The sequence below is a fragment of the Argentina silus genome (genome assembly GCF_951799395.1).
Source record: "Argentina silus genome assembly, chromosome: 11".
In the NCBI taxonomy this organism is placed as follows: Eukaryota; Metazoa; Chordata; class Actinopteri; order Argentiniformes; family Argentinidae; genus Argentina; species Argentina silus.
This window is the reverse complement of record NC_139665.1, coordinates 4,387,440-4,411,282: the sequence shown is the minus strand read 5'-3', so window position 1 is coordinate 4,411,282 and position 23,843 is coordinate 4,387,440. Positions and strand designations below refer to the sequence as shown.

The following is a 23,843-nucleotide window of genomic DNA, read 5'->3' as shown; positions in this document are numbered from 1 at the left end:
CCCACCAGCGGTCCTCACAACTGTATTCTGCTCTCATTGCAGTTGGGGAGTGTGACTTTAACCGTGTCGGTCCCATACATGGGCGCGCGTGTGTGTGTGTGTGTGTGTGTGTGTGTGTGTGTGTGTGTATGTGTGTGATGATAAGGATGATGAAGTTGAATCATTTTTAAGATTACATTTTCAGATTACACTAGAATAAGGCCACTTTCGCTGTCATTGTATTAGTATTTACATGATTTCATACTTGATCATGAGTGGGCTCAATATAACGGCAGAGGAGGAAAGGAAGAACAAAAGCAAAATGAAAATCGATGGAGAGAGGAAAGAGGGGCTATGGAATAGTCTCCTCTAAACTATTCTACTACTACTTTATTTACAGAGTCTTAGCAAGAGACCACTCTCATAGGTCCTTGACTAACTCTACGAGTCGGAGGTTGAGCCCTAGAAGAGGTCGTTCCTATGCCATTCCAGCGACCTATAGCTTTATTAAACATCCCTTACCATTGTATTTCTACCACTAGGGGACACTACAAGCTGTGAACGCGTTTCCATTGAAACACAATAATAGTGCACCATAGGTTTTATGTTTGATAGGTTCACACTCACACACACACACACACACACACTCACACACACACACACACACACACACACACACACACACTAACAGCTGCTTACACCGTGAAATAAAGTGGGGAGAATGAGTGTTTATTTGACCAGAAAAACATCCAAATGGAAGTCTTGCCTTGCCAATTCCCAGAGAAGTGTCAAAAGCGCAGGGGACAGAGGTGCCAAAACACTTGGGCGTATGACACCTAGCTTGACATCACTGTGTACTTTGGGTCTGGTCTCTTCCTGGGTCATCCTTTCAGCTTCAGCTGATGAAGCCAAGATGCTTCAAGATGGAGAAAGGAGGTTGCTATTCAAAAATAGCTCCTTGGAATCTGGGTGATGATGATGATGATGATGATGATGATGATGATGATGATCAGGCTGGGGAGGGGGGATGTCTATCATGCGCCCCAAGTACAAAACCACGCGAACATAACAGGATACAAAGACCATGGTTGTGTGTGAATCTCATTCCTCTGTCTGCCTTTCCACTAATTTGAAACCACATCACCAACACAATGCTCAAATAATTAGATTTATGCTTATTGTGCCACCAACTGACAGGGCACTAATTGATGACTGTCAGCTGTTTCCTACATTTAACAAGCCCTCATCTATCTCACACCCTCGGCCTCCTTTGAAGGGGACACTGAGCTCATATGGAATGGAATGGTCTACACCTAAACACTCTGGGGGGAGAACCCCTCCCCCCTCCCCCCTCTGCCTGACACCCTGTGAGCCTGGCCAGGTGTCCTCACCCTCACCTCACCACTGAAACACCTTCACATTTGGCCACTTTCTATCACCCTCTGGATGGGGCTTCCAAACATAAGGCCTGGGGTTCTCACAGAGAAAAGGTGGGATTTGTTCTCCTTGACGAGAAAGATACTCTACTATGTTTCCAGACCCATCTGTTCTATGCCTTCAACCCAAATCTTCTTCGGATCAACCTCAAACTGTCCGATTGTTGTGTAATAGAAACATCATTGGCCTGAGTTTTTGCTCCACACTCACTCAGCCCTGAAGCTGTAGACATTATTTCATTGAAGAGGTTACAGGAACAGCTGGAAAAGGTCTGTGGAGGCAGAATTAAAAGAAGCAAAAACATCCTTGAAAGAAGCGGGACAAAAAAAAAAGCACAAAACTGAACCCGATGGAGGAGATTTGTGAATGACCTTCCTAAAGAACAAATGGTTGTAAATCAAGTTACAGTAATCGTAACTCAGACTAAGAGCCACCGGGGAGAGCCAGTGAACTTGACCTCTGCTTTGGTAACAGCGGTTGACCCAGCAGCACACATGGGACACACAGGCGTGTGAGCAGGACTGTGCGGGTGAGAGGGACCATATGCTCTTGGTCTGGTAGCTGAGGCCTCATCCAACAGCGTGGTCAACCTCCTCACAGTCTCCAGACTGACCCTCTCCACGGGAAGAGCCCCCCTCCCTCCCCCTTCTCTGCTTCGCCAGCTATCAACACTCAGCTAGATAAATGGCTTTTGCCTGTCTGCCTTCGCCTCAGTCGCTCTCTTGTCCTTTTTCATGCGCACTATTCTTTCACAATCATCCCATCTCTCTCTCCCTTCGACTCATGTTGGCCTCCTTACTCACTCCAATGAAAATGGTGATCGCCAACCCTACAGTGTTTGGATACGTTCTCTTGATGTGTAGAGTGGCCATTCTCTTTTGCGTTTAATGCAGCAGTTGGAACAGGGTACAACAGGCACCATGACATATGACATAAGACATAAGACATAAGACATAATACATAAGATATAGTAAATAAGACATAAGACATAAGACATATGACATAAGACATTGGACTTAAACCATAGGAAATAAGACATACGACATAAGACATAATACATAAGCCATAGTAAATAAGACATAAGACATGTGCCATAAAACATAGGACGTAAGCCATAGGACATAAGACATACCCCACCCCCCCACCCCCAAATCTCTGCCAGGTCCACACATAAGGAGTTACACAAGAGGAGAAAAAGGGGAGGGGGGTTGAGAGCGGAAAACCTTTTCTGGAATTCCAGCGAGCACAGAAATCCAAGGAGGAACTGCCAAGCAGGATGAAGGAGAGGAGCTGAGGATGTGCTGATGAGATAGGAAGGACAGGAAGGACAGGGAGACTGCGACCACGGAGGAAGACATTCCCACACAGCCATGGGAGATTAAATGTTTCCCTACGAATTATAAATCAGACTGTAGACATGAAAATGTGTCAGTGCTGGTATTCCCTGGTATAAAAGGCCACCGTCTAGCAGTGGTAATATGATACGCTGGTGTTAATAAATTCTGTGTGATAATGCTAAGCCTCCTCTCCAGCACGTCCCCTCACCGCTAAATGAGGAAAGGGAGAAAATGACAGGAGGTGTAAATGAGTCATTGAGAGTAAAATGCACAGCTTCATTTCAATCCCATTACTAACGTGATCTGAGAGGAAACTGCCTTAAGGAGGCCTCTGTGTTTTGTGATGCACACCTGCATTGACTTTAGCTCCGCAATTAGCATGTCTTTAGCATGGAGATCCCACGGCCTGATATGGGCTTAATTTAATTGGCGGGGATATCTCCATTGTTTTCTGTATCCACCTCATTGAGGTCAAGGGGGGAAGGGGCTGCACTATACAAACAAAGCACCTGTTTAAGTCTTGTAAGTCTATCCTTACATGTTTTAGGTAGACGCTCAAAGAAATGTTTATAATAGTTAAAAGATGCATTTGACAAAAGAGAGTAGGTAAAGGGTTAGGGTTAGGGTTAGGGAAGGTCTGTATGAGTTGCTGAGATGTTTGGCTGTTGTGTTTGTCATTCACACCCAACCTCCACCTCAGAACAGATGGGAGCTGAAGGGGGAGGAGCAGTTTTAGGAGAACTAAAGGAATCTCCACCAGTGACTGCCACCCCCCACCCCTACCCCAGCATCTTATCCCCCCTCGCCCCAAGCATTAGCATAACCCCCAGAGGAGAATTAAACTCTAGCCTGGGGCTTTGAGGCTTGGCCTAGTCCTCCCCCTGTGAGAAGCCATGAGGGGTATTGAGTCCTACAGCAACAGATGTCAGTAGCATCTGACTGAGAGACTGTAAATAAACACAACTAGATAAACAAGACACCGTAGAGACACCAGAAAGGTTTGGAGACCACACAGAGGACTGGCAAGGTTTAATCCTTCAAAAAACGTGTTTTGGATGAATTTCTTCTGGCTACATTTTAGTGTTGATTGATTTCCCACCCGCAAGACTCGGCCTACTTCTCATAAGTGAGAAGCCAGGTATTTTGATAATAGACACTTTTTTTTAATTTGGCAAACACGAATAACACATCAGGAGCGCCCTCATCTGAATTACAGATACGTTAGGACATACGAAATATGACAAGGACATACGAGATATGACAAGGACATACGAGATATGTCCTTGTCCTCTTTAAGCCTGATTCTGTTCGTTCTTCGTAGTCACTGTTATTCAAGGTCTTCAAGCAGAACAATATAGAACACACACAGTATAGTATATCTCACCTCAGGCCACGAAAAGCTGTTCCACCACCTGAATGGAACTCGATCCAGTGGACCTTTGGCTATAAAAGCCTTGTATCAGCCACCACAGGTGTGTGGCCCAGGTGTAAGTATACCTATACCAATACGTCTTTCTCTTACTCTCCCTCCTTCCTTCTCTCCCTCTCCCTTTCTATCTCCATCTCTCTCTCTCTCTCTCTCACTCTCTCTCTCTCTCTACACACACACACACACAGAATGGATTATTCTGAAAACAGACAATGAATGCGTGAGACAGATAGTGAATTCAATGTGTGTGTGTGTGTGTGTGTGTGTGTGTTTACATAAGAGTAAATATATGTGTATGCTCTGGGTGGGATGCTCCCTCGCTGAACACACACTGGCTGATACTAACACAGTGGAGGTATTTATGACTCCAGGGCTATAAAACTCAGCATCCCGTTCCAGCAGGCAGGCCCCTCTCCGTGGAGCAGGAAGTTCTCATTGACCTGGGGATCTACAATAACTCTCCAGGAGAGAGGGAGGGCCTAGTGAGGGGGCAGCCACTGACCTGGAGAGGACATGGCCTGTTTTTCTCCGAATAACAACAATGAGCCCATGCTTCTGAAGCAGGGCTCCCTCTCCTGTGACCCAGCACTGAACCTACTGCTTCCACCCTGCACGTGTTGCCAAAACACAGGAGCAGCCTCTGATTTGCTCGTCAAGCTGACTAAATAGAGGAGCAGTGTAAGGTCTTGAAGGTAAAGCTCAGCTTGAGGAGTGTTTCATTCCGTTAGGCCTGTCTTGTGTGAACTTTAGAATTCCTGGGCTTACATCACATTACTTACTGCTACAGAGATCAAGAGAGAGAGAGAGAGAGAGATCAAGAGAGAGAGAGAGAGAGAGAGAGAGAGAGAGAGAGAGAGAGAGATCAAGAGAGAGAGAGAGAGAGAGAGAGAGAGAGAGAGAGAGATAGAGCGAGAGAGAGATATTACCCTAAAAATTGCATGCTCAAAATACACCATACCCAGATTATGTCTTTATTGACGCCTGGGTGTGTGTGTCTCTACTAATCTCTAATCCTGTCTCTGTTGGGGCTGAGCCTTGCTGGGTGATCCTAGTCCCTGCACCTCAGAGCAGAGCGCCAACAACCAGTCACCTCCCATCCCCTGCCATGACACAAAAAGGCTGTAGACAACTCTCTCCAACTGCACCATGAAGGTAATGATGTGAATGTTAATCCTATTAGGAAGGGAATGCACTGGTTATCTAAAGCCTCTCAAGAGATTGGCTGTGGTGGGCTTTAGTGTGACTTTCACAGAAAACATAATTTGACACCCGCTCAGTATGTGTTTTATACAGCTTTGCAGTCATTTTTCTATTTCTGGTATGATGTGTAGTGTGTGTGTGTGTGTGTGTGTGTGTGTGTGTGCGCGTGCGGGCGTGTATATTTTTGTGTGTGTGTGTATGTGATTTCTGTAGATCTGTGCGTCTTCAGTTTAAGTGCAGTGAGCAGTACAGAGCAAGCACTGTCCAATTAATTACCCTGTGATTCTCCCATAATGACATAATGTTAACCTTGTGTTCCTCTGCAGCAGGGGACTGACCTCTCTACACATGAAGAAAGCTGTCCTCATTACCCATTTGTCTGCACGCTGCAGCTCAGACAGTTGGGACGGTTAAAGGTTGATATCATCTCAGGCTCTCTTTTACTCTAGCCTGTGGTAATCAGACAGGATGTACAACTGGTATGTGAACAGGAGAGATCATAAGCTTATGAAAACAGGATGAGACATATCTGGAAGAAGGTTCCGGAAGATTCCGGTTCTCGACAGCAGTGACTTGATGAGGTCCACAAAAGAGGCCCAGTTGGCTGCCGTCATCATCTATTTCTGACCCCGACCACAGACAGTCTACTCATCTCCACACCCAGGGCAGAACGTATGATTTACACAAACGTTGGTTTGCTGACCCCAACACTCCCACTGCCTCCCCCCACAGAGGCATATGAGGCAACCGATGGCCATGAGGTCAGGTTCTAAGTCGAGTCGTTGGAAGGATCATCCAGAACTCAAAGTCAGTTTCGCTCATTCTTTGCTCTCCTGTTTTCTTTGATTCTCCATCTTGGCTCCTCCTTTGGCTCCTCCTCCTGGCTACTCGTAGTGTGAGTGTGCTGCTCTGCGCTGCTCTCTCTCACAGGGATGTCTCAGTGCCTTGATTAGACTCACGCTGAGAGTGATCAGGCGTCAGGGAGGGTCCCTCGTGTTCACCCTTTTCTTCATATCCACTCAGAGCTTAACCCATTCATACAGACAGGAGGGGTGAGGTACCCTCAGGAGTGAGTCTCTCTCTCTCTTGCACACACGCACACATACACACACACTTACAGATACATTCACACACACACACACACACACACACACACACACACACACACACACACACACACTTACAGACACATGCACATGTATTACACACTCACAGACTGTACAGCATATGCACAAACCTTTAACATATAGACTGTGATAGATTATATTGTCTTTGTTCACATGCCAACAAGAACCACTAACATAAGTCCCTCCGAATGGTAAAGGCATACATGTCCCCCTCCAAAATAATGGTCTTGGCACAATTCAGTCAATGACATATGTTCCCTTGCCCCTTGTGACTTCTGGGGGTCAGTGTACGAACTGTGTGGTGTATATGGACTGTGGCCAGGGCCTTGTGGCAAATATCTTAAGAAAACAGAGGGGAGAAAGAGAGAGGTGGAGAGGGGGAGTGAGTGGAGAGGGCCTGTACTGGTTAGCAGCAGTCTAAACTTCAAGAGAAATGGGTGTTACCTGATAAATACTTATGAATTTGGGAAGAGCTGAGGATTTATGTTCAATGAGACAGTGGATTAGAACCAGGAGTGTTCTTGCGAAAGTTGAGCAATAAGGGAACTTTTTCTGCATTGATCACAAAACAGAAGTAGGAAGTAAAGTGACTTTCTCTTCAAGAAACTGCAGTGGGCTTTTTCAACATTTCTGTAAGATACGGAGTCATATGATTCCACAATAACACAAAAACACCCACACACACTTAAAACACACACACATACAGGATTATGGTTAGAGCTACAGTAGATAGAATACAGTAGTAGGAAACTTTCTAATATCCTACTTTCAATATGTTTCTATATTTCTAAACTTTCTAGAACACAAACTATTCTCCCAGATCCCCAGAGCACACGTTTTCTTTTTGGGTCTCTCCCTCCAGTCTGCCCACTCAAACCCTCTTTTTTTGTATCTCTATTCTCCACTTTTTCTTTGTCCTGCCCCAGCCCTTTCCTTTGCACCGCTCTACTTCTCTCTCCTTTATTTATTTTTTTCTTCTTCTCCTCTCTTCTTTCTCCTTTTCTCTCCCTGTGACTGACCTGGGGGCGGGGCGCCATTGTTCCCGCTATCCCAGAGTGCAGTTGGGCCCCCCTTCAGGCAGCTTGTCATGTTAATGTGTGTGAATGGGATGGTAATGGGATGTTAATATCATGTGCTCTTTAACATGCCATCAACAGTGCAGGAATCTTGAGCTCCCTTCTTGCCCTTACAGATATCTTTTATTTGAAAAGCCTAAAGAGAAGGTACTCTGAATCTGAGAATAGAGGACACATCTCCAGAGGGTGCTGGGTTGTTTGTAGTTGTGAAGCACTCAGGGGTTTCTATTCTGCTGTACCACGCTGTTATAAAACTAGCCTCAAGAACCCGACATGGGGGGAGAATGAGAATGCAACTTCCAATATTATTAGATTCTTTGCCTTTTTTTATATAGTATGACATCAGAAATGTCAAAAGAGATGGTGAGAGAGCCCTCCACTCTGCAATCACAAGAGACTGCCAGATATATATATAGTAATTCTTCCTTCTTCTGGTCTGAGTGTTGATTACATTATCTTATGATGACCGATGGATAGATGATTCACTTACTTAAACAGATGTATTTGTTGTAAGTCGCTTTGGATAAAATGCCATAAATGGAAATGGAAATATATGACTGTTTCATAAAGTATTTTCTGTGATTGGGTGATACACTCTTTATTCGGCTGTCCATGTAGACCCCATGCAGAACCCTTTCCACAAAGGATTATTCAAAGGGTTGTAAGAGTGTAAGGTCCCTAGGGTAAATGATTTTACAGAAGAAAATAACGTCTATGGTTGTGTGTCCTCATAATCTGAGACGATATGGTCTTTCAGCAAGTTTCATCACCTTCTCACATTGGGCCAAGTGCCTCAGTGTCACCACAGTGACACAGTGCACCAATTATCCCCTAGGTAAATATTGCAAGATACATCTCATCAGATGATATGAGAGGATTGTATTCAGATTTGGACGGACAGCTTCTTACCCAGGGTATATAGGATGGGGAGAAATACAATGGAGGAATACTTGAAAATGCTAAAGGTGTCAAGAAGGCTGTGAGGGCTGGTTAAGGTCAAAGGATCAGCCTGTACTACCTTCACTGAAAGGAAATCGGATTATTCAGAAGCATTGTCTCAGGCGGAGGTTCGTAGAGAGGATACAACCTTCTTAAAAGAGTTTTCAAAAAGTTTTGTCGTTAAATCTGTACACAATAAATCTGTATCTGTTTTTTCTCTGTGTTGTTTCCTCAGAGCTACTCTCCCTATCTAACCTCTCCTTAAACAGTCCGTTGGGCACCCCAAAGAGCAGGCTCCGGGGAGGAGAAGAAGAGATAAAGGTTGGCTGTTTGTGGAGCACTTCATCCATCTGTCTGAGACGGTCAAGGGTATTAGGTGACCCTAGTACAGCAGGAAAACCCATCAACACTGCTGCTATACAAACACCACCAGAGTGTAGCACTACTGGGAAACCACAGGTATCCATCCACTCTCATGGGTTAAGATGCCTTTACAGGTTATTAGACCGAGAGGGTCACTGCTGCACAACCAAATCCTGGGAGATGTTCACTTTTCCAGAATCTCTACAAAATTCAGTGCACTTTCTTACACCTTAAAGTTAGATGGTTCCTTACCCTGAAAGTAGTCCAGGGGCAAGGATAAACTGTAATCCATGGTTAGTACTAAATTCAACTTTAGCCACGGCTAACAAAAAACAATGGAAGTGAAGGGGGCAGTTAGACAAAGTTAAAAAATTGCATGGCCAAATCAACTTAAATGAACTCTCTTAACTTAGTTGGTAATTACTTTGAGGTGATTTGGCCACAAATATTGAACTATTGTCTAATTGCCCCCATCACTCCCACCGTTGCTTTGTTAGACGTGGCTAAAGTTATCTGAAGTTAGTAGTGGCTATTAAAACAACTCTGAAGCATGGATCGAAGTTTCTCATGGCCCAGGGACTACTTTCAAGGTAAGGAACCATCGGACTATGCGTGTGAAATTGAACCATCCCTTTAAGCTGAGGGCTCTGTAAGCACTGCAAGAGTATTTGATTTCATATATAATGCTCTACGTGTATCACACGAGTCTCAGACGAGTTACTCAATCTTGAGGTTTGTATTTAATATCGTGAAATACTGAAAACCATAATCTACCCGTGATCTTTGTGTTGGCTCATCTCTTGCTATCATTATAGGAATATTAGCTGTGAAAGAGCTTTGAGGGGCCCTTCTCTCACATCTGGAAAAACTATCGGGGAGACAATGGACAGCACACATGCCTCCTGACATGTGATACAGCAGAGAAAGCCTACAGCTCCCATTAAAGTACTAATAGAACAGGAATACAGATCCTATGTAATCTGGGAGGTTACGGTATATCTGTGGTGGACCATGGGCCTAATGACCCCCCTAGTGTGCCTCTGCAGAACCAAGGGAGGAGGGGTCGGTGGTAGACAGTGTGAGCAGACAGGCGTCAGAAGCACAGGGATCAGCATCACAGAGCTGGAGAGGCCTGCTTTTCTTCAACCCCACTTTCTCTGGAATTCCAAGAACGGGAGTTATAATGGAGTGGGGGGGGGGGTGAAAAGATGGGATGGAGATAGAGAGAGAGAGAGTGAGAGAGAGAGAGAGAGAGAGAGTGAGAGAGAGAGAGAGAGAGAGGGGGAATGAAACAAGTGAATGAGAAGGGCACACAGGAAAGAGAAACACTGCCAGAGAGGAGAAGTGCATGTTAGCAATCAGGTTTGTGGGAACAGAGGATGCCTTAGAGAAAGGGGAGTCAGAGAATCCCGCTCTTAAACGTGTGATTCTCGGTCGGTGAATGCAAAAGGGCACATAGAGAAACACTGTCACTAATCTGACACATGTGCATGTGTCAGCATGTCTGTCAGTGTGTTAAACAGACGGTCACTGATATGTGTGTGTGTGTGTGTGTGTGTGTGTGTGTGGTGTGTGTTTGTGTTTGTGTGTGTGTGTGTGTGAGGGTGCGTGCGTGTGTGTGTGTGCGTGTATGTGTGTGCATGTGTGTGTCAGGGAGGGAAGAGCTGGGATAAATTAAACATGAGCCAGAGGACAGTGGGCGCTGCTTCAGAATATAAATGTCCTTTCACTCGCTTTTATCTGAAACTGAGCTTATTATAATAAGTAAAAGCAAGGGTCCTCTCTGGAGGCCGAGTGACCCACTCAAGCCTCCCCCTCCCCTCTTCACTGCACTCATTTTGCCGTCCCTTGGTATCTTACTATTTGGCTCTTTCCCTTTTGCATTGTGATCATTTTACTTGTTTTTTTTTTCACGCACGCAAGCATGCACGCACACACACACACACATGTATACACACACGTATACACACACACACACACACACACACACACACACACACACACACACACACACAAACCAGCTGGTTGCATTGGATTGATGTCCACAGGTGATAGCCCACACATTGACGGGGATCGGTGGTGAAACATCATACATTTACAGTAACAAAGACGCACTCTGTTGTCCCTTGCTAATGTCAGCCTAAATGCTCAGCTGCCTGAACCAACTGTGTTCATAACGTTCTCCATTCTCCATCTCCGTCTGTACTCCTAGGCACGCTGCCTTGTTTTTTGTTGTCATTTCACTGAGATGAATCCAAGATGGCGGCTTAGTGCCTGCAGTATGCCGCTTAGTTTACACAAGGTTTGTAAAACATCCATTCATACCCACCCACTCACTGCCCTATACACCCTACGCTCATATTACCACAGTCATATTACCAAAAGGCAATATCGGAGTTTGTATAAATGTGGTCCATGCCCGAAGCAGTGCTTCGTATTTGTGAGCAATAAATCATTCTTTCTTCACCATTTTTTCCTGGGCCCCTGGTTATTCCTGTGTTTTGGGGGAGGATATGTGCCCTTACCCCTGTACTGCAGGGGCTCTGTAAACTGTGGAGGGATTTGAGCCAGCTGGCCCCCTGATCCCTACTCTCCTTCACATTTCCACCTCCCCTCCCTTCACCCCTCTCCTGACCAGGCAACCCTGCAATGTGTACTGTAGGTATGTTTTGTAACTATATACAGGTATGCTTATTTTGTGTGTGAGAGCGAGAGAGAGAGAGAGAGAGAGACACACACACACACACACACACACACACACACACACACACACACAGACACACACACACACACACACACACAGTGAAAGGGTGACTGATCCACACCAGCCTGCTGACTTTCACGTTTGATGCTGCAGAGGTCCACATTGTTTTTCCTAAAAAGGTCCTTTGCAGCTCGGTCTGTTTGGGTTAGTGGCATGGTGTGCTTAGGCTCCCCGCACATCTCCTGCAGGGAGTAAACGGCAGGCTTGTGAGATATCCACGGTCAGACGTGCCCTCCGACAGCTGGCCGCTTGAGTTTGGCAAACAACTGCAGAGAGAGAAAAGGGGAGACGGCGAAAGAGGTCAAGAGAGCGAGAGAGAAATATGCCCCAAAGAGCAATAAAGCATGACACTCTACCAGGGATGAATTAGATCAATTAAGCCAAAGGATAAAAAAAAAGGTAACACAGGTCAAAACATTCCAGATATACATTCCAGTGTGGTCGCAGCTATCTGCAGAATGAACAGTGCGACCTCGTGACCCTACTCTGACCCAACACACCCCCACGGGTTGTGTTTGAGAAGCCCCTGGCAGGGGGAGAGATAGGGCGAAATGGAGGGATGGAGGGATGTTTTAATTCTCTAATTAAAGTCAGAGCCCCCCCCCCCCCCCTTCCTCCTTTATATACTGTATGTATATAGGGAAATATCAACTCAACCAGCACTCCCACTGGGGAGTTTCCAGAGGGGAATTCTAATAAAGGCATACATTATGAGTTAACCAATTTGCCTCTAGCGTATGAGAATTCCAGTATAAAACAAGTAGGGAAAGAGTTTTTAGCAATTGTAAACAATGGAGCTTGGTCAAATATGATTGTATCTGCTTGACGTAATGCATTACGTAATGCGCTATTGTGTTGTTGTGTTTGTAATATTGTCATCCAATCAAATGAGAATGATGATTTCTTATTGATCCAATTTAGTAAAACTCTCAAAAGAACTCTACATTGCACCCTGAAGCATCCCTATTCCCTACATCCCGCAGTGACCCCCAGGTGACCTCTTCCTGGAGCACATGGCTGCTTCATGCAGTTTGAGCCTGTTCAGTGTCTCATACCTGCCCCACTAAAGCTTTAATTTCAGGTATATTCCATAAGCCACTTCTCAGTAGTTTCATAAAATAATGCAAATGTTTCAGTTCCAGCACCGCTGAGCTGAGAATGAACAGTAAAGTAAGGACAAGAATTGTAAAGCAACAGAGAAATTCGAATGTCCATTCTCTATTTGGTCCCTAAAGCTCAGTACTACTGATGTTGGGAGCGCAGGGTGTATACCTCCCAATTTACATACGGAGATCACAAGCGTGCTGCTACTCCGACTATGATCTATTTTTAAAACACACTCCAGAGATAGATGGGGAGGGTTGTTAATTCATAACTTAGAATACTGTAAATTAATCAATAACTGAACCACATCCACCGTTGCTGATGAGCCCAAAGACATGATTAATTGATTGATCAGTTGGTTTTGTACAGATGTCTTGCTGTGAGAGAGAGAGAGCACTGTGATGGTTTGATCTGCAGACAGTGTGACTCACGTGATGACTTCCCTTCCGTGAACCTTTTTCAGTTTTTTTATTGAATATCTAAACATATCAAAATACTTATTCATTCTTCAGCCTTCATAATAACTTACATACATAGGACGCCAACATTGAGAGCCTACCTTCTTGGGTTGTGTGGCAGCCACAGTGTAGTGTTAAGTATAACACAGTATTGCCAATAGAAGACAGCAAAAACAGAACATTCTCAGGGAAAGGAATCAGAGAGAGAGTTTGGAGGAGTAGCACTTAGACGTCATCATTCATGACAGACAAAATACTTTCTATTACTTTTCGTATCAGTGATTGACATCAGATGTCACTTATCTGAGTTCCGATAACAAAGGCTTATGGGATAGCGGCCTACGACTGTGTTCACTGAGGAACATGTGCAGCGGTAGTCATACAGCCCATTGAGAAACTGCTGTTTCATTTTGGGCGCGCACACACACACACACACACACACACACACACACACACACACACACACACACACACACTCAAATCTCTTTTTTAACGCAGCTTGCTTTCAGCCCCCAGTCAAAAACATTCCCATATGGCTTGCTGGATTCAGAGGGATGTTATAAATACATAGCTGTATTTGCGGACCTCAGGGCTTGTGTTCTGCTGGTCTCTGAGGGAAATGGGAGGAGGGGTAGTACTGCTTTCTCTGGGAGCCTCAATTGAAAAACAGAATGGAGAAGAAAGAAACTCATCTGAGCAGCATATCCATATGGGTGAAAAACATCAAGGCATTTCCTCTCCATAAACTGTCTCAACTGAGTAGACCACCATCTCTACAAAGACAAAACGGACGTTCCTCACACTACAAGGCAGCAATCTGTATCGGAAAAGTGAAAGAAAGGAGGAAAGGAAAGAGAGAAGTCAATTTAATTCAAATGTCCTTTACATAATGAGTGGCCGCAAAAAGGCATATACTGTATTCTGTATGGGATTAAGATGATTTACTGAGAGCAGATCTCTACAAAACTGCTAATTCTCAAATTAAAGGCTGTACTTAGTATTTTTCCTTTTCATTTAAACCGAGTCTGTTACCATATCATATTGTACACTACAGTGTATATTCTATGGTTTTCACAATTGTGAGATGTTTCCTCTGCCACATTCAAGTCATGGGCCACATATACAGCATGATTAGACAGAGTTCTAAAAGGGGAAGGATTTAAATTTAAAAAAATACAAGTAATTTCGTGAATGAGTCATTGGGGCAAACACTGAGACATTATAAAATCATGGATAGGCCTAGTGTTGTCGACCGCCTTCCTCACAACTCTGCATACCAAGATGATTTATTAGAGACAGACTACATTCTCAATATTAAACAATACCATAAATATGACTATTATTGCTGTAGTTTATCACAGGTCTGGCTTACAGCCTTAACCCTGGATACTGCTCCGACAAACAGTAGACAGAAGACCATACCGAAGTTCGTAAATTACTTTATAAGAAGTTCTAAATGGAAGCAATAAACAACTGCAAACAATGAATAATTAAATAATCAATCTTGTCTGGCAAACTATAACCATTTCTAAGGTTGTATTGAACAATAATTGTAATTGATAAATAAAAGACGATTATTTTCCTCTAATAGTTTATCAGAGCAAAGCAGAGCTGAGTTTACGTAGAGATACATTTCTGATACAAACATATTATTTGTCGTTACTTTGAAGCAACTTGGAAGTTAACTGTAGCTTTGAAGATAGCGGCGCAAAGAACAAACTAGGCACACAAACTCCACCCCTTCTGCCTGAACTCCAATCAGTGAAGAGATATGGGAGAAAACAAATCGTGCAATTGGGCGAGAAAGTGTGTAGTTTCAAGGCGCCCCTGCGTTGAAGTCAACCTAGTGAATGGTGGGTACCTTGAAACCGATCTAACTCAGTTGTGTGTGGGGAATACATCCCATAAGTTTCTTCAACTCTGCAGATCGCGGACGTTGCGCTTTTGGAATTGGTTAGCTCTATGACTGCTGGACCCTTGTATCTTCATCCTGATAAAGACCAGAGAAATACCGCCCCGCTTTTTGCAGAATTGTGGAGAAGAGATGGAAAGTCACAGCGCTTGAGTCTCGTTCACGGGGCTAGATGAATTGCAGACTTCAACTTTGTAGTAGGCTGTGATGTATCGAGGACTCGGGAAGAAATTACAAATATAAACATTTAAAGTGAAAATCCACCAAAACGGAAAATCAGGTCCCGTCTAAACGAATTTAAACCTTTTGCCTACTTCATAGGCATTTCCACAGGTTAAATTGGACTATGAAAAACTCAACAATCCACCATTTTCTTTGAGAGTTCGATGAATTTCCTTGGAATAAGGAATGCGTGGAAAGAGCAACCGAGGGCATAAAAAAATTAGTTTGCAATAATTATCTTCTCTATTTCGAAGAGTAGAGGATATTGGCACGTTTTTGCTGAAATTGATCTGGACGGCGGCGCGATCTAAATAGTTTTATTCTTTAGTTGTTTGCAGAACAGGGGATCATGGCGCTAAGGAGAACCTGGGAGTGGATTTGGATAACGGTGTGCATATTAGTGACTGTGTCCGTTCTTCAGCCTTGTGCGAGTCAGTATCATGGCGAGAAGGGTATATCCATACCGGAGCACGGTTTTTGTCAGCCTATATCCATACCTCTCTGCACGGACATCGCGTACAATCAGACGATCATGCCTAACCTCTTGGGTCATACAAACCAGGAGGATGCGGGTCTGGAGGTTCATCAGTTTTACCCGCTCGTGAAGGTGCAATGTTCCATGGACCTCAAGTTTTTCCTGTGTTCCATGTACGCGCCGGTTTGCACGGTTCTGGAGCAAGCCATACCCCCTTGCCGATCACTATGCGAGCGCGCACGGCAAGGCTGTGAGGCGCTCATGAATAAGTTCGGCTTCCAGTGGCCCGAGAGACTACGCTGCGAAAACTTTCCCGTCCACGGTGCTGGTGAGATCTGCGTGGGTCAAAATACGTCCGATACAGACACCCCTACTTCGGACCCCACTCCAAATCTTCCTGAGCTCTTCACGTTGCCCCCCTTCATGGGCCGACCTACACAGCTTTTTTCATGTCCCCTGCAACTCCAGGTCCCGTCCTACCTCAATTACCACTTCTTGGGAGCTAAAGACTGTGGCGCCCCGTGCGAGATAACCAAGCCCAACGGACTCATGTATTTCCGCGAGGAGGAATTGAAATTTGGTAAGCTCTGGGTTGGCATTTGGTCTATTTTGTGTTGTGTGAGTACCCTTTTCACTGTGCTCACATATCTTGTTGACATGAGGAGATTTCGTTACCCAGAGCGGCCCATCATCTTCCTCTCTGGCTGTTACTTCATGGTGGCAGTTGCCTACACAGCTGGATTTCTCCTGGAAGACAAGGTTGTATGCATAGACAAGTTTAAGGAGGACGGTTACAAGACAGTTGCCCAGGGTACTAAGAAAGAGGGCTGTACTATCCTCTTCATGATACTGTACTTCTTTGGCATGGCCAGCTCCATCTGGTGGGTCATCCTGTCACTCACATGGTTTCTCTCTGCTGGCATGAAGTGGGGCCATGAGGCCATAGAGGCCAATTCACAGTATTTTCACCTAGCGGCTTGGGCAGTGCCAGCTGTGAAAACCATAACTATTCTTGCCATGGGTCAAGTGGACGGTGACCTCCTCACCGGGGTGTGCTATGTGGGTATATACAATGTGGATTCCTTGCGTGGATTTGTCCTCGCCCCACTTTTTGTCTACCTTTTCATCGGCACCTCTTTTCTACTGGCTGGATTTGTGTCCCTCTTCCGGATCCGTACTATTATGAAGCATGATGGGACCAAGACTGAGAAGTTGGAGAAGCTCATGGTTCGTATCGGCGTGTTCAGTGTGTTGTACACTGTTCCTGCCACTATCGTCATAGCCTGTTACTTCTACGAGCAGGCCTTCCGTGCGCAGTGGGAAAAAACCTGGCACATGCAGACCTGTAAGCGTTTCGCAGTGCCGTGCCCACCCAACAATTTTGCACCCATGACACCAGACTTCACAGTGTTCATGATCAAGTACCTCATGACGATGATCGTGGGCATTACGTCTGGGTTTTGGATTTGGTCAGGGAAAACTTTACAGTCGTGGTGCAGGTTTTACAAACGACTCAGTAACAGCAACCAAGGTGAAACAACTGTATGAACTTTTCGGAGGGGGCAAAGTGAGGAAGAAAATCATAAATGATGTGTTGATGATGATGAAACTGAGCATAAACCTGCCCTCTCTTGACGTGTGGACACTGAACTCTCCAGAAAGTGTGTTTTCAGGATATGTCCCGTCAGGCTTCATGACCATTGACTGAGCCTCGGATCTCTTTCAAGGAGATGTAGACTTGCCGTCTAACTTTTGTGTCCCCACTCAAATCACAGTAAAGGACACGTGTTGTGAATTCATTTAAACATGACTATGAATCCTCGAGGACCACAATGTGCCATATCCTAAATTCTATTGCACCAGCATCCTCAAAGAAAAAAAATGTATTGTGTTTGTTCATGTTCATTTTAAATCTGTATTTTAAGTGAGCTTATTTCATCTGGGGAGAGACAGATATATGAGGCCTTGTAAAGTGATCCCTCTGAAGAGGCCATTGTATGTAAAGATTTATTTTTCACTCATTTGAAAGGCATGTCAGGTTTTTGGAATCAATGCATTTCATTCTTTCTGTATTTTAGAAAGTCCTCATGTAGCCTACACGTTTTTTGCCATGTGCTGCTGATTCATTTTAAATGTACTAACTTGCAAGCATCTCAAAACAATCATATGGTGACAGAAATAGCAAACATTTGCTATTGGATTGCTTGTGTATAGCCGTACGATTTAGCAAATTGCCTTGTTTACAGGCCACATATTTTGTAAATACACTCTTTCAAAAGAACATATGTATTTATATGAATTATAATCATGCTGTTTTTACTTAATGTTTTCAATGCTATGGCTTGTATCTGTACAGTTTCACAGAATAAAATGATACCGTTTTTAATATGCTGTCCTTTGAGTGTCATTAGTAGTTACACACAATGCTTTGTTAAAGTCTCATAAAAAAAATATCGAATCCCAGACCCGGGCGATGTCCAACCAGTGAGATTGTGATGCCCCCGAAATTGGATCAGTGATTTAAGACAATAGGTGAGAAGTTGTTGCATTGTCTGTATTTAGGGGTTTGTAGACTGTGTTGTATTACAATTGTTTGAAATATAAACACTACCACACCAAAAGTCCTTACATAATCCTCCCTGTAAGACTCAATGTGTGGACGTATTGCCCTGTATGTTATTATGTACATCGGCAGTTTCTCTGGGCGTCTCCTGTTTTACCTCTCGACCCCTCCGTTCTCCCTGTCTGGCCGGGTGATCGTCTCCAGTGCTCTGGGGGGGCAGCTCAGTGCACCAACGTACCCCAGAAAGACGGATGAAAAGATACATCTTTTTTTTAGAGAAAATAACTGGAATGATACCGTACCACTTGAGTATTGCCACTTCACCTGAACAACAGGGAGTTTGATTGATTTTAGATAGCTGATTTCTTGCAGAAATGTGGTCCTCCTTTTTTGGCTACTCTTGTTTTGAATTCACATTTACACTTTTGGTTGTGTCCTAAAAAGGGTAGAAAGTGTCTCTCTACCTCACACATATGTGGGACATGTCTTTCAAAATGTACATTTTGTACAATGTTGTGGGTATCTTTCCAATTTGGTCTATGGCAATGTAGTTCTAGCTCCAACAACTTTATGCTTCTCAGAGATTGACCCTTTTCACAGAAAATACCTCCACGGTGACACACTTATCACATTAATTGTCATTTGAGTTCCCTTTAATTACATACAGTAAGTGTACCTACGAAGTACAGAAGCTTCCATTGAGACCAATGTGTCAATGCCATGATTTGTCATGAATTTGCAGTGTATGCCTTTATTAATGCCTATGAGCCGGTCTAAATGATCCTTTGATGTCCTGATTCTTTTCCCCCATAATATTCTATGTTTTGCAAAGGCCACACACTTAACACTTTGGTTGGCACCTCACTTTGGCTTAGCTCGATTTTTCTAACTATGTCTACAAGAGTTTTCCTCCTGCTGATGAGAGTGAGATCTATCAGTGGGGACGGGGGAGCACAGGGACTCATTGTCATGAGGAACATGAATGACAACAAGCAGCTGCATGAGGACACTTACATGTCTGGGTGTGTGTGTGTGTGTGCATGCGTGTGTGTGTGTGTGTGTGTGTGTGTGTGTGTGTGTGTGTATCATGGGTTCTACATACTTACTCTACTTATTCTTCCTCCTCAACCAGAGGCCATCCCATTGGTGTTGTGTTTTCAGACTTCCTGTCATCAAGAAATGTATTCATCTCTGACAACTGGACACACAGAAATCATTGAGTTTACATCTGTTCATACCTGAGTCAAATCTATTAACCTAGAAACTGAATGTCTAGAAACTGATTGTAAATGCTTCCCGTCCAATTTAACTGTAAAGTGTAAGACCTTTTTTTAATGTTAACCTGAACAATGTCAAAGCAATTTTAGGCTATTATTTCTAGTTGTGTGGACATTTTTATCAACTGATGTAACTAATAGGGGCCAGGGTTAGATCATCAAAAGCAGCTTTATATGTTGTGTAATCACAGTGTGAAATTAAGTGGTGCTCCCCACATACTCACACATAATGTATAATTGCATTCAAGCATACTCACTCTACATCACACACACACACACACACACACACACACACACACACACACACACACACACACACACAATCCCTTCCCCCTCTCTCCTAGTTGGCCCACATCTGGAAGTGTTTTGCCACTGTGAGGTATCCCAGGCTTGGAAATGTGATCCCCTCCAGGCTGGGTCTTAACCCAGGGCCTAGACCCTGGGACTGACAGAGTCTCTGTTTACTGACCTGACCCCTCTCTGTCTGCTCTGTTTCGCTTATCCTGTCACTGGTCAATGACTACTCCCACCCCTCCTCCCTCTACCTCCTCCTCCACCCTCTCTTCTCCCACCTCTCCCTTTCCCCCCTCAACTCCATGCCCTCCTCTCTTTCCTGGGCCTCCCTGAATTCAGACTCTTCAAATAAATATTCACTCTGCACAGAAATGTATGCTTTAAGGAACTCCCCTCACTGCTGTGCTTTACTTGCCTTTAAATCTCATTGAGAAGCGGGCCTACACTTCCACACATTGTGTGGTATAAAAGTAATATATTTCCAACCACCATCTGAGTTCTTGTTTATCACAGCCGATCTTATTAGCTCTACACATCTTAACATCTCACTGTTAAAGTTGGTTTGCTGTAGATGATCTTGTCTTGGGTGTTTTTCCTTGTCCGAACATAACACCAACAGAACTGTTGGATGCTACCATCAGGGTGTGAACAACCAATCACGGACTACTAGGGTGACAGATTGTTATGGTGTAACAGAAACAAGACCTTTCATGTATCGTCCAATTGTAGTTTTGCTGATTGATTGTACTCAGTAGTGCACTACTAATGGAGGATAGGCAGTATGGTCTTTTTCCTGTGCATGTTAGACTGTAAACAGCTACGGTTGTTTCCAGTACGGATGAAGTATGTATGTAAAATTGTGTGCACATAGGACAATCCTTGTCATAAGTTTGGCCAGAGCTCCCTCTGGTGGACACAAGACAACATTCAGTCCAGCAATTAGCACAGTTTCTGTTATTGTCTTGTCTTACATTTCACTTGGGAGAAAATAATGGTGGAGAATATTTCCGTTTTTGTTAAACATTTTATTCAAAAAAGCAAAATGATCATCCCAAAGCTTCAAACCATCCATATCAATTTTTCTCTAAGAGGAGGAATCCGCTGCAGTGACATCATTCAATTATGTGGCTACTCCTGTGTTTCAAAACCGCAAAGTCCCCTTATCTTGGCAAAATGACAGACACGTGAGAAACAGGCATTTCCTTACAATAAAGCGGTTCAAGATAAAACAAGTAAAACCCAGATCTTTACCTCTTGAAATGAGCAAAACATGTACAGTGTACACATATAAATAAAAACAACTGCATAGCACATTATGAAGAATTACACACAAATATTGGATACAAAATATACAAGTTGAGCACAATCATTATCATAAAAACATTTTAAATTTTAAATACCGTTATTGTGTCTGTCAGAAAACTAGGATGGACAGAAAACTGTGATTGTTTACAATTTTCAAAACAATGCTTCAGCATTCAAATATAGCAGATTGATTATAATTTGTGAGAAAGGCATGTGTCGCATCTCAAAGTATGGCTGTGACATGTTCATTTGGGGAGGGTGTTTGAATCCAATTAGCAATTTTGTTGAAAAGCAAAGAGTAGAAGAATACAGTGTACTTCCAATGCTGAAAAACCCCTGAATGGAGGAATAGAGCCTCATACCTGTGTGTGACTGAAAAAAAACATAATTCTATCCTCTTAAATGAATTGCAATAAAAAACTAACTATAGAAGACATGAATCGTCACTGACATAGGCCATCAGTGCAGATTCATAGAAAACCGGGCCTCCACAGCAGTTTCCCACTGAGACGTATTGACAATGCTAATGTAGACACACTCAATTGCATCAACAGAACAATTAGGACTGACATACTGGTTGACATTGAGAGCTTGGTGCTGTATGTATGAAGCAGAATGCAACTGTTTCTGTATGTGTGATCTCTCAATATGAGTCACTTAGAGTTGTGTCACTACATGCATTACACATTGTCCACACTTTTCTGCCCTCCCATGTGGAAGCCCCTCAGAGTTTGTTTGTTTGATCCAGTTGGTTTGAAACTGAAAAACAACATACATAAAAAAAGAAATAGAAAATGACAACAAATATAGCAAGTCTAATCATTCCAAAGTCCTCCGGTCTGTTCCTGATATACTTCAATGACATCCTCATCTTCCATTCCAAGCTGAGGACAAGAGGGAAAACGGAAGAGAAAGTTAGAAGGTAAATGAACAAATAAATAAATAATAATAAATATACATATTTATGTATGGATGATAATGGGGAGGCGGGATAGGCTACCTCTTTGGGGGTTTGGTTGTCTGCGATTCTCTGCCCTTCGAAGAGAAACCTTAGAGAATTCATGGGAACGCCCTGCAGGAAATACACAGTTTAATCAGTTCCCGAACAGCTGCCGGGAATGCCGTCCTCCACTCGGACTTCAAACCCAGCAATAAAGTTAACTGACAATACAATAATTGTAAGGTTGACGACAATTCAAAAGCAATAAGTGACAATAAAAACAATTGCTTGATTTCCTAATAATGTTTGTGAGATTCCTCTACCTGTCGTTGGCTGTAAGACTCCTTTAGCTTCTTTAGATGGGTCGTCATTTTCACTTTAAAGTGAATTTCGCTGTTGTCCTAAGGTGGGAGATACATCACTGTTAGCTGGTGAAGAAGCACAGTTCACTCTAGTCCACCCAGAACCGTGGTCACCAAGGAAAGGTGACAAGTGTGAGAAACGTCTTCTAGGGTAAAATCTTAAGTAGTCTGTGTAGGCGTCGTGTCCCCAAGCCCTTCCCTTCACTCATCTGAAACAACAGGATAGGTGAATGCAAAATGACAGCAAGCCTGTCACTCTTTGCTTTCACCAGACCAATCCCCCCAGATCAGCATGGATGAATGAAAGAAAACAAGGAGAGGGAATAGAACACGTCCTTTTTTCCTTCTTTCTTACCTGACCAATAACCTTCAGTTTAATGTACTCTCCATCCTTCATCTCACCTCCATCTTGACTCGATGGTTTTGTCTCCTAAAACACGAAAAAGCAACAACTTACTGCAACTGAGATAAGTGGTCAATTGATGCATTATTCATCTTACTGGTTAACGTTTGCTACAAGAGGCAAGCACCCAGATGGCTCCTCTACTCGGTCCACTGAGCTAGCGTAGCTTAATCAGTTGTCTGTGTCTATCTATCCGCATTCCATAGACAATCAAAATGCTAGTTAAATCGTGTCCTTTACCGTGTCTGACATGATATTTTTCTGAATGGATTATTTTATCCCAGCTGATTTGGTTCACAATGTTATGTAAACACTGGTTCGGAGTCCCTGCTGTTTTAGAAAAGCAAGCGCCATTAATGTAACTAACCCGGAAGTGAAGTACATTTTATTTTGGTGATATATTTTCCAAAGTAAAAGTCCAGCTGACTGAACGGTACCGCATCATGGTCCCTCCATCAGAGACCACAGGCTACTGTGTCACTGTGAGATCATCATCATGATGCATACATGCTTTACATACTTTCGTTCAAAAAGAAGACTTTCTAAGGCACTCGGTGATGTTGTAAAAAGATCAAAAGAAATCTGAAGAATCGAAGGACGAGGTCAGTGAAATCCATGGAATGGAATCAAACACGTGTTTGATACCATTCCTCATTCCTTTCCATGTGTTGCACCCTTGAATCATGACACTGACTTTCAAGCGTGTAGACGTTTGAGCATTTACTTGACTTTCTGAAATCACAAGACATACAGGACACATCAGACATGCTGCCTGTATCGTCACTAGGTCTCCTTCTACTGGCGTTCAGTAACTTTAAGACCCCCATGACCTCATCTCTGAGCTGGCCTAACACTGCCTGAGCTTTACTCAGTAATC

The 23,843-nt window shown here is 43.7% G+C and overlaps 2 protein-coding genes across 2 annotated transcripts; one reads left to right on the top strand and one right to left on the bottom strand.

The window, feature by feature from the left end:
* The first annotated feature begins 15,110 nt into the window (after positions 1-15,110).
* Positions 15,111-18,195, top strand: fzd7b (frizzled class receptor 7b). Its single transcript, XM_083680341.1, has one exon. The coding sequence runs from the start codon at positions 15,697-15,699 to the stop codon at positions 17,368-17,370; it is 1,674 nt and encodes a 557-aa protein (XP_083536467.1). The 5' UTR covers positions 15,111-15,696; the 3' UTR covers positions 17,371-18,195.
* A 2,765-nt stretch (positions 18,196-20,960) lies between these two features.
* sumo1 (small ubiquitin like modifier 1) lies at positions 20,961-23,350 on the bottom strand. Its single transcript, XM_083679879.1, has 5 exons — positions 23,207-23,350; positions 22,919-22,993; positions 22,525-22,602; positions 22,262-22,333; positions 20,961-22,145 (listed from the first exon to the last, which is right to left on the bottom strand). Exons 1-5 carry the CDS (start codon positions 23,216-23,218, stop codon positions 22,077-22,079), a joined length of 306 nt encoding a protein of 101 aa, XP_083536005.1. The 5' UTR covers positions 23,219-23,350; the 3' UTR covers positions 20,961-22,076.
* Positions 23,351-23,843: the final 493 nt, after the last annotated feature.